The sequence below is a fragment of the Triticum dicoccoides genome, chromosome 5A (genome assembly GCF_002162155.2).
Source record: "Triticum dicoccoides isolate Atlit2015 ecotype Zavitan chromosome 5A, WEW_v2.0, whole genome shotgun sequence".
NCBI classification, from domain to species: domain Eukaryota; kingdom Viridiplantae; phylum Streptophyta; class Magnoliopsida; order Poales; family Poaceae; genus Triticum; species Triticum dicoccoides.
In genome coordinates this window covers 542,347,932-542,363,822 of record NC_041388.1, presented here as the reverse complement: position 1 = coordinate 542,363,822, position 15,891 = coordinate 542,347,932, and the positions used below count along the sequence as shown (strand labels likewise).

The window sequence follows — 15,891 nt, the reverse complement described above, 5'->3', positions numbered from 1 at the left end:
GGGGTCCACCTCCAATGGGCATGAGTGAGCATCTAGCTCTTGATGTAAGACTTCGTTGATGGGGCTGGGGTGCACCAACGATTTTCCATCGGCATCAGGCAGCATACATATTCCTCTGATCACATGGAGGGAGCCGGGGTAACGGTCATGAAGACGTGGTGGGTGTTTCTGGTGTGATCATGTCAGTATGGAGTGACAGCGGCCAGATCCGCACCGCAACACGGACGACCCCCGATGGTTATGGTGACGTTCACGTCTACTAGGGCAAGTTTGGCCTGGCATGTAATACTGGCTGGCGTTACTTTGGAAGATCCATCATAAAGATTGTGAATGCTTCATGTCCGGGGTGAAATTTTTTGTTTTGGCCTTCATTGGTCCGGCTCAGCAGCATCGAAGTTGCGTTGTTACCATGTTGAAGGCATCATATAGTGGTTCTATGCTGGCCTTCAGTGGTTGGTCTCTGCATACATGATGAAAATGTTCGCCCTGGTCATATGCAACCGGACAAGACGACGAAAGTACAATTATGTTTATTCCTTCTTGAAGGTGTTGTTGCGGAAGAAGTAAACTTCGTCATATGTGTTGCGTTCATATCTTGCAAATATTTTCCAGGTAGTTGCCTATGTTTTGTATTCCTCTTGTCAATAATTTGCATCAACTTTAAGATAAAATGATAGTGTGCACCACAATGATGCACAGGTCGGGGGTCTCGAACCCTTTTTCAAAATAAAACATATTAAGAAGCAAGGTTCAATATCAATTATGCCTCACATCTCACAAGTCACAAATCTCAAGGGTGGTTCTATGTTGACATATGGTTAGGGTTTGACTGGGTTGGCCGTCAATACACGTTTGAGATTTTCTAGGAATTGTTATTTATATGGGCCTAAAGCCCATCTAATACCTAAGACCTCCTAACTCTTTGTTTTTTTCTGTGGGCAGACTCTTTGTTTAATGGTTATAATTAGGTGTCCTAAGATTATGCCTAACAATCACAACTATTAAAGATACCCTTATTACTCCATTGTTTTAGTTAGGTTGCACGGTCTAGAAGATAAGTATTCCATCTGCTTGAAATGGAGGGGTGGTAGTATAACTGAGTTTGGTTTAGCAAGTAACCATTGGTTGCTTGTGCACTTTTTGTTTGAAATGAAGGTAAACAATTTGCCTTGTCGATTAATTATGAAGAAGAGAGTTACCAAGCTAATTTACGAAAGCCGGGCGAAAGCCGATGCAAACGGCCGAGAACTAGAAGCACCCCTCGACACCCACTGGTTGCTTAGTATAACTGCTTAAAGCGAGCAAGCAAGTAATGGTGATATAACTGAGTATGGTTCAACAAATAACCATTGGTTGCAGAGATTATCATCTGCTTGATTTTCATGCATGCACTATAACCGTTGTTTTTTTTTTTGACAAAAGGGGCCACATGGCCCTCATGTGCATTATAATGTTGCTGTGGAGGTAGCGAGGCCAAGTTGCAGGGGATCTGCGAGTGCCACATTTGGAGCCGACAAGGGGCTCCACAAGAATCTAATCAAAACATATAGGATCTTGGATTACAAAACAGATCAAAAGAAGAAGAAGAAGATGCGTACGAAAAAAAAGATGGAGCAACATGCAACTTTGGGCCAAGATTCACCAGAATCTATCTAGCTAGAGCCGGAGGACACATATGGTTCTTCCTTTTTGCAAGTAGACACATGCGCGACTGAAGCTCCCACAGTGCAGCTGCGCGTGCTAACTGGCAATTTGGCACCACCTGACCTGACCTGACGGACAAGCAGTAGCCAACAAGGCCGGCCACCTTTGCACTGATCCCTCGTGACCCCGATGATGTCACGTCTGTCTCGAGATGGGGAACGTCGCCCACATCTGGGTTCTGCAGTGTGCTGCCTGCAGAGCTCATGGTCGACCATGTGATGAAGGTACCGGCCCACCTGGCCTATGTCCCCTTCTCTCCTCCAATCTGATACGAGTAGTAAAAAAGTACAAATGGCGAGCTGGTTGCTGCGATCTGGGTGGCGGCTCGATTCAAAAAAATTTCTCCACCGCGTTGCTTGCTTGCTTGCTAAATCAGACTCGCTACAATAATCTATACAGGTGATGCTACCACTACGGCCCGAGGCGAGGTCAAACTGTCGGCTCCATCTGCATGTGGCTGTTGCGTTGCATTGCATGCACCTCGCCGGGCGGTGCCGTGCCGTGTGCTGGCATGCATGGCGCTAGCTAGCTAGGACGGAGACAGTAGCGGCCAGTGGCGCCCGGCCCTGCTGCCGCAGAGCCACGTGAGCGCGGCGACCGCCGCGATGGCGAAGGGGCTCGGCGCTGAAGACGACGCCTGGCTCGAGCTCCGCGCGTACTGCCCCCCGCTGCCGCTGCCGGCGTCGCGGCTACGGCCCAGGTAGGAGACGGTGTCGTTGACGTGGGGCAGCTCCGGCGTGGTGCTCGTGCTTGTGCTCACGACGGACGACTTGAGGCTGCATCACGGTTTGGCAAAGCCAAACATTAGTTAGTACGCAATGTGTTGTTGGACGTGACAAGATTTGTGCCGCGTACGTACGTATGCATGCACATGCACGAATGGTTTATGGACGAGTTACCTGGACATGGCGGCGGGGCAGAAGACGACGAGGTAGGCGGCGGTGCCGGAGGCGCAGGTGAAGGTGGAGGTGGCGTCGTCGTACGCGTAGCTGTATGAGCGCGGGCACGCGTTCTTGAAGAACATGGAGTAGGCCGACGGGCGGCACGCCTCGGGCCCGCCGGCGAACGCGCCGCTGCAGCAGTCCTCGGGCCGCCCGAACGCCTCGCACGCGCTCTTGCAGGCGATGCCGGCGCCGTCGGGCCCGGCCACCCGCAGGTCGGCCGGGCACGGCCCGTTCAGGTCCGCCAGGCACCCCGTGGCGCCGCACCCCTCTCCGCTGCCGCCCTGCGGGAGCACGGCCACGGGGATGTTAGAGCCGTCCACGAGGCTCACGTCGTAGAAGTCTTTGCTGCCGGAGCCGTCGAGGGTGAACTCCGCGAGCGAGCAGGGTGGCGCCGCGCCCCCGCCGGCGCACTCCACGGCGCCCGAGCCGCAGTCGCAGGTGGCGCAGGCGAACCGCCCGTCGGCGCCCGTGCCGCAGAGGGTGCGGCCCCACATGCGGCCCGACCACGCCGAGGGCGCTTCCACGGCGCGCGACTCCCCCGGCGCCAGCGCGAAGCCCGTGGTGGGTAGCGCCGGCGTGCCCGAGCCGGACAGGAGGCCCGGCCACACCGTGTAGGCGCAGGAGTTGGTCAGCGTGAACGTAGTGGACAATGCACCCGGGAGGAGCGAGCCCAGAAAGAGGAGGAGGCAGGAGATGTTGAGCATCAGCCCGCGAGTCGTTGCCGCCATTGCAGCAGCAGCAGCCGGCGATGGAGCAAGATGGTCGATCGATCAGGAGATGAGTAGGGTTGCTTGATGGATTCAGGTGGAGTGGAGGAGCTCGATGGAGGTCGGGACGGTGGTATGCGCGCAATGCCGGCCGCAACCATGTGGCGGCCGGTTTATAAGAAGAGAGCTAGCGTGAGAGAGAGCGGGGACAGTGGTGGACTTGGACCTGGAGGCTCGTGATGGACGGTGGTGGTGGCGGGGGCGGTCAACAGGTTGTCCTCTACTCCTCCTCTGTGCGCCATGAGAGAGAGAGAGGAGAGCATCGGGCAGTGCCGGTTGTCCGTGTCGCCTGCCAGATTCTTTGTGCAACCACATGCTAAGTGATTACTCATGATTACTTGCGGTTTTTACTCTGTTTTCTTTACGCCGTCTCTGCGATCTCGTACGTCTTTGCAGTAACTTCAAGCGACTAAAATGATGATTTGTTAATTTGATTGATGAGATCAAGTTATGTGTTTTTTTTTTGCTTCGGATCACGAGAGATGCATGAGGCGAATCTCGGTGGACGGCTCGACGCGCATTGGTAGCTAGATGAATCTCAGGGGAGCCAGTCTGCCTCTGCCTCTGCCAGGGTTCGTCGTCGTTCCCGGGACGGACACACCGCGCGCGGGTGGGGTGGGTGGGACTCGTGGCCGCAGAATCTCACTGACGAGCGCGTGCGTACGTCCTTTCTCTCCGATGAGCTCGGTGCCGACATCCCCCGTGACCTGTATCTGTATGCCGCGCGTGCATCATCACGCATGCTTAGTTCAAAACCTGATCCAATAGATGCTCTATTTTAGGGCATCAATGTTGGCTTGGAGCAAAATTTACAACATCGAAATTGCCGAAATTTGCAACACCAAAATGTTCATGTTCAACCGTAGTCCTAAAATACATCACGGTTATCTTCTTGTGAGTGTCCATTTTACGACACCTGTTGGGGCAAAGGTAAAACAGTTGTTTTCATGCGGTCTTGAGCCGTCCCTGCTGCCCTAAAAAATTTGCTCATGCCACCCAAGGGTCGAAGCTCTAATAGGAGCCTTGCTTTATCTTTAGTGTATTTTGTTTTACATACAGGGCATCTATTAGAAATTGCTTTATCTTTAGTGTATTTTGTTTTACATACAGGGCACCTATTAGAAATTGCTTTATCTTTAGTGTATTTTGTTTTACATACATGGCACCTATTACAACTTCGACCCTTGTAATGTAACACTAGCAGGCAGAGGCATGGCGCAAAGGCTGTGTGCGTGGTTGCGTTGTTTTCTCCGGATCGGGTGCGTAGCTATGTGGAAGTTGATAACGTGCAAGTCAATTTAACTTGTTGCAATAGAAAGCATAATCTCAGTGTCTAGCTAGCTCACTTGTTAAATTTTAGATCACGCTTAGCTCAAAGGAGCTTATACATATAAACATAAACCCCAAATGGCAGCAATGCACGCAATGTTAACAACAGTTTTCTTGTTATTCATCTTCCAAAGGAAAATAACTCAGTCATGTTTGTGGGGATATTGAAACCAAAAGCATCAGCAGCATCAGTCCAAACTTGTTTAGCTACCACACATTCAAAGAACAAATGGTGAACTGTTTCATTTTCATTGCAGAATAAGCAGTTTAAATTCTCCACCACCCTCCTCTTGTTCAAGTTGTCCCTGGTGAGAATTTTGTTATTGAAAGCTAACCAGATAAAGACCAAGTATCTGGTAGGCACAACAATCTTCCAGAAATTAGGTTTATCAGTTCTATATTTATGATCAATCAACCGCACCCAATCTTTATCTTGATCCATGAAGTATCTTTTAGTCCAAGAGGCTAACAAAGCCATGTTAAACTCTCTTAAATTGGGTACCCCCAAGCCACCAAATTCTTTTTTCTGGGAGATTAGGCCCCAATTGGCTAGGTGGTATTTATGCTCATCCCCGGAACTACCCCGGAAGAAATGTGTCATCTGCGAGGTGATGGCTTTGATAACCCATTTAGGGAACTTAATCACAGACATTAAGTACATAGGGATACTAGCAATGCAAGCTTTGAGTAAGATTAACTTTGCCTCATAGCTAAGTAATCTTCCTTTCCAGCCACATATCCTCTTAATGATCTTGTCTATAATATATTGAATATCTTCCCTCCTAAGTTTAAGATAGTGCAGAGGCACCCCTAAGTACTTAAGAGGGAAATCCCCCAGTTTGCAACAAAAAAATTGAGACAATAGTTTAGCATCTTCTCCCCCCATATTAATTGGCATCACTTCGCACTTGTCATAATTAATTTTCAACCCAGAGAGGTTCTGAAAACAAGCAAGCAACCACTTTAAGTTTTTTATATACTCAGGCTTAGGGTTTAGGAATAGAATCGTGCCATCGGCGTATTGCAAGCAAATGAGCCCGCGTGGGATAGTGTGGGGAACAATCCCAGAGATAATATTGCTATTGATAGCTTTCATCAACATGCGTGAGAACACACCTGCTATAAGATTGAAGAGCATGGGGGAACTAGGGTCTCCTTGTTTCAACCCTTTTCCCCCTACAAAATATGGACCTAGGACATCATTGATTTTAACATAGAAGGAACTTTGTTGTAAAATGGACAGGTTCCACCTAATCCACTTAGCCCCAAAGCCCCTAGATGTTAACATTTCCACAAGGAAATCCCAGTTCACACGATCATACGCTTTCTCATAGTCTAATTTGAGAACAATCCCAGGCTCTCTAGATTTGTGGACTTCGTGGATAGCCTCATGGGCAGTAACCACACTTTCCAGGATAAATCTGCCTCTCACAAAAGCAAATTGACATGGGGACAGGAGCCTATGACCCACAGGGGAAACCCTATTTGTCATGGCTTTACAGAAGATTTTAACAGAGCAATTACTAAGGCAGATGGGTCTAATTTTTTCATATTTTTGGCGTCTGGCTCTTTAGGGATAAGGGTGACTATAGAATAGTTTAGTCTTTGGATATCCATAGATCCACTCTCAAAATACCTCACCAATGCCATGAAATCTCCTTTGATAATCTCCCAAAAGCGCTGGTAAAACAAGAAAGAAAGACCATCAGGTCTAGGTGCTCCATTAGCATAAGAACCCATAATGGCTTCCTTAATTTCCTCCTCTGAAAAAGGTCTTTCTAGTATGGTATTTTCAGCCTGTGTCACACATTCCTCTTCAGACCAAAAATGATCATCTAAGTGAATGTTAGGTTTAGGTTCAAACCCCAAAAGGTTTTTATAGAATTAGTTGCAACCCCCAGCATGTCTTTTGTGGAATAGACAGGTCCATCCGGGCCCTCCAGGACAGACAACTAATTTTTCCTTCTACGTTGGTTAGCAACAGCATGGAAATACGCTGTATTTCTATCCCCTTCTTTAATCTTTCTGTCCCTAGAACTCTGACACATGGCAATTTCCTCTTTTTTCCATATCTCATGCATCTCATCTTTAATTTGTTTCATCCTGAGGATATCCTCAGCATTAGTTCTATTATGTTCAGAAAAAATATCTAAGATATCAAATTCCTGAAGTAATTCTTTTTTTCTATTCTTCATGGCAGCTTCAATGTTAATGCTCCAACTTGTCACCAGCTTCCTAAACAGTTGAGTTTTAAATTGCCAGGTGTCAATAGCAGAGGGGAAAGGAGAAGGTGTGGCCCAAAATTTTCAACCAAGGCCTGGAAGTGAGGTTGTTCAAGCCACCATTTCTCGAATTTAAAAGGTCTAGTTGGGTTACAAACACCCACCCCTGAATCTAGTAAAATGGGAGCATGGTCACTCCCCACCCTTGGCAAAGCACACAAGGAAGTAAGTGGGAAGTGCCTGTCCCAATTAGTAGCAGATAAAACTCTATCAATAGTAGCAAAAATGGGGTTATTATAACACCCACGATGCGGCTATATCTCCCACGTGTCGGGGCATGACTTAGAGGCATAACCACATGGTAGGCATGTCGCAAGAGGGGTAATCTTTACACATACCATGTGCTGAATAAGAAACGGATAAAGAGTTGGCTTACAATCGCCACTTCACACAATACATAAATATATCATACATCACCCAGAATACAATCAAGGTCTGACTACGGAACCAAAATAAAGAAAGACAACCCCAAATGCTAGATCCCCGATCGTCCCAACTGGGCTCCTCTACTGATCATCCAAAAAAGAAACAAAACAATGATCAAGATCTTCATCGAGCTCCCACTTGAGCTCTGTTGCGTCACCTGCACTGGTATCATCGGCACCTGCATCTGTTTGGAAGTATCTATGAGCCACGAGGACTCAGCAATCTCACACTCACGAGATCAAGACTATTTAAGCTTATGGGTAGGAAAGGGTAGTGAGGTGGAGCTGCAGCAAGCACTAGCATATATGGTGGCTAACATACGCAAATAAGAGCGAGAAGAGAAGCAACGCACGGTCAAGAAGCTAATAGTGATCAAGAAGTGATCCTGAAGCTACTTACGTTCAAACATAACTCAAGAACCGTGTTCACTTCCCGGACTCCGCCGAGAAGAGACCATCACGGCTACACACGCGGTTGATGCATTTTAATTAAGTTAAGTGTCAAGTTCTCTACAACTGGACATTAACAAATTCCCATCTGCCCATAACCGTGGGCACGGCTTCCGAAAGTTCAAAACCCTGCAGGGGTGTCCCAACTTAGCCCATCACAAGCTCTCACGGTCAACGAAGGATATTCCTTCTCCCAGGAAGACCCGATCAGACTCGGAATCCCGGTTACAAGACATTTCGACAATGGTAAAATAAGACCAGCAATGCCGCCCGAATGTGCCGACAAATCCCGATAGGAGCTGCACATATCTCGTTCTCAGGGCACACCGGATGAGCCAGACGTCGGGTTGGCATAGACCCTGGTTGCCCAGGGGGCGCCAGACATCGCTCAGGTTGGACCAACACTTAGAGAAGCACTGGCCCGGGGGTTTAAAATAAAGATGACCCTCGGGCTCCGGAAACCCAAGGGAAAAAGGCTAGGTGAGGCAAATGTAAAACCAAGATTGGGCCTTGCTGGAGGAGTTTTATTCAAAGCAAACTGTCAAGGGGTTCCCATAACACCCAACCGCGTAAGGAACGCAAAATGAAGGAACATAACACCGGTATGACGGAAACTAGGGAGACAAGAGTGGAACAAAACACCAGGCATAAGGCCGAGCCTTCCACCCTTTACCAAGTATATAGATGCATTAATTAAATAGGATATATTGTGATATCCCAACATATCCATGTTCCAACATGGAACAAACTTCAGCTTCACCTGCAACTAGCAGCGCTATAAGAGGGGCTGAGCAAAGCGGGAACATAGCCAAACAATGGTTTGCTAGGAAGGTGGGTTAGAGGCTTGACATGGTAATATGGGAGGCATGATATAGCAAGTGGTAGGTATCGCGACATAGCAATAGAGCGAACAACTAGCAAGCAAAGATAGAAGTGATTTCGAGGGTATGGTTATCTGGCCTGAGATCCCGCAAGGAAGAAGAACGAGTCCATGAAGAAGACAAACGGGCATAGTCAAACGAAACCTCACAACTCCGGAACAAAACCGAAGCTAACGAGAGAAGCAACTCGGAAAGAAGCAGGCAACATAGTAAACAACCATCACATAAACATGGCATGATGCACAACCAAGTATGATGCATGTCCGGTTTAATGAAGCATGGCATGGCAAAATGCACAAACAATCCTACAAATTAAGTGGAGCTCAATATGCAACGAGTTGCATATTGGCAAAACTCCACATGACTTATTTAGTTCTATCTCGTTTAGGTACCCAACACTATTAAATGTTTTTTTGACAGAAAGACAGTAAGGGAGCCCCCTACAGTATAATTGGTGCAACAAACCCAAATTGCAAGTATCATGCCTTGAACCTGGGTGGGTGGGAAGGCATCAACCCATTCCCACCACTATTAAATGTTGTTAAACATGGCAAGAGATGAAGCAAAAGTAAACGACACAATCTAAGCAATTTAAATGGGGCCGGAAACATCAAACAAAAATTTCGGTAAATCCCCATATGCATTTAGCAATTTAATGCAAACAACAATTTTAACATTCTTGATGTTGTTATCATGATGCGGATAACATGTGCAAGTTTATGCAATATTTATGAAAATGTTGACATGATAAGATATGAGGCATTTGTCATCGTGGCGGAAACGAAAGGGGTGCCACAACAACGAATCTGAAAATGATGCCACAACAACATTCCAATGATCCGGTAGCTCACAGGGATACCGGTGCAAAAGGAAGTGTGGCGGGAGCGTGCAAAAGATGGTGGGGTGATCCTGGTTACCGGGTTCCCAGGGATCGACGGTGTGGCAACGAGGAGGAACAACTAACGTTCACGGGCGGATACAACATCCAAACAACATCTCATACAACTCATGCATTCGTTCACAGACGTCGTCTCGGGGTTATACCTTCGAAGCGTGCAATCGGGACAGTTCTCGTTCGGTGCAAAGTAGAGGAAGTAGACGTTCTCGGGACGTTCGTAGTGGAAGTAGCTATTCTCGTTTCGTAGTTGTACACATTCCGTAGGTGTTCGGGGTCACAACGAGGAACTTGCCGTCCGCGGGGTCTTCGAGGGTCGACGGTAGTGGTACTCGGTCGTTTCGAAGAGGTACTTTGCGACAGTAGTGGTACGCGTTTCGTAGCCGTTCGGGTCATCGTTAGAGGAGCTTGACAGATTTGAATCCCTTAGAGGTTATCGTGGTACTTGGGGTCTTCGGACTTGCCGGTCTCTACGAAATGAAGGGGTACTTGGCGATCGACGGACGTCGTGGTACTTGGGGTAGTGGTACTTGACGCGTCCCGGATATGTAGTCGTACACGGTGTTACATGTAGCCGAACTTGAGGTGGTCTTGGCGTCGGACTTACGGCGTTGGACAAAACTGTTGGAAATATGCCCTAGAGGCAATAATAAATAGATTATTATTATTATATTTCCTTGTTCATGATAATCGTTTATTATCCAAGCTAGAATTGTATTGATAGGAAACTCAGTTACATGTGTGGATACATAGACAACACCATGTCCCTAGTAAGCCTCTAGTTGACTAGCTCGTTGATCAATAGATGGTTACAGTTTCCTGACCATGGACATTGGATGTCGTTGATGACGGGATCACATCATTAGGAGAATGATGTGATGGACAAGACCCAATCCTAAGCATAGCATAAGACCGTGTAGTTCGCATGCTAAAGCTTTTCTAATGTCAAGTATCATTTCCTTAGACCATGAGATTGTGCAACTCCCGGATACCGTAGGAATACTTTGGGTGTGCCAAACGTCACAACGTAACTGGGTGGCTATAAAGGTGCACTACGGGTATCTTCGAAAGTGTCTGTTGGGTTGGCACGAATCGAGACTGGGATTTGTCACTCCGTGTAAACGGAGAGGTATCTCTGGGCCCACTCAGTAGGACATCATCATAATGTGCACAGTGTGACCAAGGAGTTGATCATGGGATGCTGTGTTACGGAACGAGTAAAAGAGACTTGCCGGTAACGAGATTGAACAAGGTATCGGGATACCGACGATCGAATCTCGGGCAAGTACCGTACCGCTAGATAAAGGGAATTGTATACGGGATTGATCGAATCCTCGACATCGTGGTTCATCCGATGAGATCATCATGGAACATGTAGGAACCAACATGGGTATCCAGACCCCGCTGTTGGTTATTGACCGGAGAACGTCTCGGTCATGTCTGCATGGTTCCCGAACCCGTAGGGTCTACACACTTAAGGTTCGATGACGCCAGGGTTATAGGGAATAGATATACGTGGTTACCGAATGTTGTTCGGAGTCCCGGATGAGATCCCCGACGTCACGAGGAGTTCTGGAATGGTCCAGAGGTAAAGATTTATATATGGGAAGTCCTGTTTTGGTCACCGGAAAAGTTTCGGGGTTTATCGGTAACGTATCGGGACCACCGGGAGGGTCCCGGGGGTCCACCAAGTGGGGCCACCAGCCCCGGAGGGCTGCATGGGCCAAGTGTGGGAGGGTACCAGCCCTAGGTGGGCTGGTGCGCCCCCCCACCAAGGCCCAAGGCGCAAGGGAGGGGGAAGGGGGGTAAACCCTAGGGCAGATGGGCCCTAAGGCCCACCCCAGGTGCGCCTCCCCTCCCCCCTTGGCCGCCCCCCTAGATGGGATCTAGGGCTGGCCGCCACCCCTAGGGGTGGAAACCTAGGTGGGGGCACAGCCCCTCCCCTCCCCTATATATACTTGAGGTTTTGGGCTGCCATACACACGAGTTTTTCTCCTTCTTGGTGCAGCCCTACCCCTCTCCCTCCTCGTCTCTTGCGGTGCTTGGCGAAGCCCTGCTGGAGTACCATGCTCCTCCACCACCACCACGCTGTTGTGCTGCTGCTGGATGGAGTCTTCCTCAACCTCTCCCTCTCTCCTTGCTGGATCAAGGCATGGGAGACGTCACCGGGCTGTACGTGTGTTGAACGCGGAGGTGCCGCCCGTTCGGCACTAGGATCTCCGGTGATTTGGATCACGACGAGTACGACTCCTTCAACCCGTTCTCTTGCACGCTTCCGCACAACGATCTACAAGGGTATGTAGATGCACTCTCCTTCCCTTCGTTGCTGGTTTCTCCATAGATAGATCTTGGTGACACGTAGGAAAATTTTGAATTTCTGCTGCGTTCCCCAAGAGTGGTATCATGAGCTGGGTCTATTGCGTAGATTCTATGCACGAGTAGAACACAAAGTAGTTGCGGGCGTTGATTTTGTTCAATATGCTTACCGTTACTAGTCCAATCTTGATTCGGCGGCATTGTGGGATGAAGCGGCCCAGACCGACCTTACACGTACTCTTACGTGAGACTGGTTCCACCGACTGACATGCACTAGTTGAATAAGGTGGCTAGCGGGTGTCTGTCTCTCCCACTTTAGTCAGATCGGATTCGATGAAAAGGGTCCTTATGAAGGGTAAATAGCAATTGGCATATCACGTTGTGGTTTTTGCGTAGGTAAGAAACGTTCTTGCTAGAAACCCATAGCAGCCACGTAAAACATGCAAACAACAATTAGAGGACGTCTAACTTGTTTTTGCAGGGTATGCCATGTGATGTGATAAGGACAAAAGGATGTGATGAATAATATATGTGATGTAAGAGATTGATCATGTTCTTGTAATAGGAATCACGACTTGCATGTCGATGAGTATGACAACTGGCAGGAGCCATAGGAGTTGTCTTTATTTATTGTATGACATGCGTGTCATTGAACAACGCCATGTAATTACTTTACTTTATTGCTAACCGGTAGCGATAGTAGTAGAAGTAATAGTTGGTGAGCAACTTCATGGAGACACGATGATGGAGATCATGATGATGGAGATCATGGTGTCATGCCGGTGACAAGATGATCATGGAGCCCCAAGATGGAGATCAAAGGAGCTATATGATATTGGCCATATCATGTCACTATTATTTGATTGCATGTGATGTTTATCATGTTTTTGCATCTTGTTTACTTAGAACGACGGTAGTAAATAAGATGATCCCTCATAATAATTTCAAGAAAGTGTTCCCCCTAACTGTGCACCATTGCGACAGATCGTTGTTTCGAAGCACCACGTGATGATCGAGTGTGATAGATTCTAACATTCACATACAACGGGTGTAAGATAGATTTACACACACGAAACACTTAGGTTGACTTGACGAGCCTAGCATGTACAGACATGGCCTCGGAACACAAGAGACTAAAAGGTCGAACATGAGTCGTATGGTAGATACGATCAACATGAAGATGTTCACCGATGATGACTAGTCCGTCTCACGTGATGATCGGACACGGCCTAGTTGACTCGGATCATGTAATCACTTAGATGACTAGAGGGATGTCTATCTGAGTGGGAGTTCATAAGATGAACTTAATTATCCTAAACATAGTCAAAAGGTCTTCGCAAATTATGTCGTAACTCACGCTTCAGTTCTACTGTTTAGATATGTTCCTAGAGAAAATTTAGTTGAAAGTTGATAGTAGCAATTATGCGGACTAGGTCCGTAAACTGAGGATTGTCCTCATTACTTCATAAAAGGCTTATGTCCTTAATGCATCGCTCAGTGTGTTGAACCTCGAACGTCGTCTGTGGATGTTGCGAACATCTGACATACACATTTTGATAACTACATGATAGTTCAGTTAAACGGTTTAGAGTTGAGGCACCGAAGACATTTTTAAACGTCGCGAAACATATGAGATGTTTCGAGGGCTGAAATTGGGATTTCAGGCTCGTGCCCACGTCAAGAGGTATAAGACCTCCGACGATTTTCTTAGCCTGCAAACTAAGGGAGAAAAGCTCAATTGTTGAGCTTGTGCTCAGATTGTTTGAGTACAACAATCATTTGAATCGAGTGGGTGTTGATCTTCCAGATGAGATAGTGATGTTTCTCCGAAGTCATTACCACCAAGCTGCTAGAGCTTCGTGATGAACTATAATATATCAGAGACATATATGATGATCCTTGAGATATTCGTGATGTTTGACACCACAAAAGTAGAAATCAAGAAGGAGCATCAATTGTTGATGGTTGGTGAAACCACTAGTTTCAAGAAGGGCAAGGGCAAGAAGGGATGCTTCTTGAAACGGCAAATCAGCTGCTGCTCTAGTGAAGAAACCCAAAGTTGAACCCAAACCCAAGACTAAGTGCTTCTGTAATAAGGGGAACAGCCAGTGGAGCAGAATTACCCTAGATACTTGGAAGATGAGAAGGCTGGCAAGGTCGGTAGAAGTATATTAGATATACATTATGTTAATGTGTACTTTACTAGTACTCCTATTAGCACCAGGGTATTAGATACCGGTTCGGTTGCTAAGTGTTAGTAACTCGAAATAAAAGCTACGGAATAAACGGAGACTAGCTAAAGGTGAGATGACGATATGTGTTGGAAGTATTTCCAAGGTTGATCAAATATCGTACGCTCCCTCTACCATCAAGATTGGTGTTTGCGTTGAGCATAGACATGATTGGATTATGTCTATCGCAATACGGTTATTCATTTAAGGAGAATAATGGTTACTCTGTTTATTTGAATAATACCTTCAATGGTCTTGCACCTAAAATGAATGGTTTATTGAATCTCGATCGTAGTGATACACATGTTCATGCCAAAAGATATAAGATAGTAATGATAGTACCACCTACTTGTGGCACTGCCACGTAAGTCATATCGGTATAAAACGCATGAAGAAGCTCCATGTTGATGGATCTTTGGACTCACTCGTTTTAAAAGGTTTGAGACATGCGAACCATGTCTATTGGTGTATATGCATGAAGAAACTCCATGCAAATGGACCGTTTGGACTCACTTGATTTTGAATCACTTGAGACATGCAAATCATACCACATGGGCAATATGACTGAAAGCCTCGTTTTCAATAAAATGGAACTAGAAAGCAACTTGTTGGAAGTAATACATTTTGATGCGTGCAGTCCAATGAGTGCTAAGGCGTGTAGTGGATATCGTTATGTTCTTACTTCACAGATGATTTGAGTAGATGTTGAGTACATTTACTTGATGAATCACGAGTCTGAATTATTGAAAGGTTCAAGTAATTTCAGGGTGAGGTTGAAAGATCGTCGTGACAAGAGGATAAAATATCTATGATATGATCATAGAGATGAATATCTGAATTACGAGTTTGGCACAGAATTAAGACATTGTGTAAATTGTTTCACAACTAATACAGCCTGGAACACCATAGTGTGATGGTGTGTCCGAACATCATAACTGCACCCTATTGGATATGATGCATACCATGATGTCTCTTATCGAATTACCACGATAGTTTATGGGTTAGGCATTAGAGACAACCACATTCACTTTAAATAGGGCACCACGTAATTCCGATGAGATGACACCGTATGAACTATGGTTTAGAGAAACCTAAGCTGTCATTTCTTAAAAGTTTGGGGCTGCGACGCTTATGTGAAAAATTTTCAGGCTGATAAGCTCGAACCCAAAGCGGATAAATGCATCTTCATAAGACACCCAAAATAGTTGGGTATACCTCCTGTCTCAGATCCGAAAGCAATAAGGGATTGTTTCTAGAATCGGGTCCTTTCTCGAGGAAAAGTTTCTCTCGAAAGAATTGAGTGGGAGGATGGTGGAGACTTGATAAGGTTGTTGAACCGTCTCTTCAACTAGTGTGTGGCAGGGTACAGGAAGTTGTTCCTGTGGCACCTACACCAATTGAAGTGGAAGCTTATGATAGTGATCATGAAACTTCAGATCAAGTCACTACTAAACCTCGTGGGATGACAAGGATGCATACTACTTCAGAGTGGTACGTAATCCTGTCTTGGAAGTCATGTTGCTAGACAACAATGAACCTATGAGCTATGGAGAAGCGATGGTGGGCCCGGATTCCGATAAATGGCTGGAGGCCATAAAATCCGAGAGAGGATCCATGTATGAAAACAAAGTGTAGACTTTGGCAGAACGGCTCGATGGTCGTAAGGC

General features: G+C 46.7%; 1 protein-coding gene across 1 annotated transcript; it reads right to left on the bottom strand.

Annotated features, from left to right (window-relative positions):
* Window positions 1-2,033: 2,033 nt before the first annotated feature.
* On the bottom strand, window positions 2,034-3,595 carry LOC119302663 (thaumatin-like protein 1). The gene is made up of 2 exons (XM_037579708.1): window positions 2,604-3,595; window positions 2,034-2,480 (listed from the first exon to the last, which is right to left on the bottom strand). The coding sequence occupies exons 1-2, from the start codon at window positions 3,374-3,376 to the stop codon at window positions 2,234-2,236; spliced, it is 1,020 nt and encodes a 339-aa protein (XP_037435605.1). The 5' UTR covers window positions 3,377-3,595; the 3' UTR covers window positions 2,034-2,233.
* Between the last annotated feature and the right edge of the window lie 12,296 nt (window positions 3,596-15,891).

Coding starts and splice junctions, on each gene's coding strand:
- LOC119302663 (XM_037579708.1), bottom strand. CDS start 3,376: ATGGCGGCAACGACTCGCGGGCTGATGCTCAACATCTCCTGCCTCCTC. Junction 2,481..2,603: donor TGCCCCGCCGCCATGTCCAG/GTAACTCGTCCA, acceptor ACCGTGATGCAG/CCTCAAGTCGTCCGTCGTGA.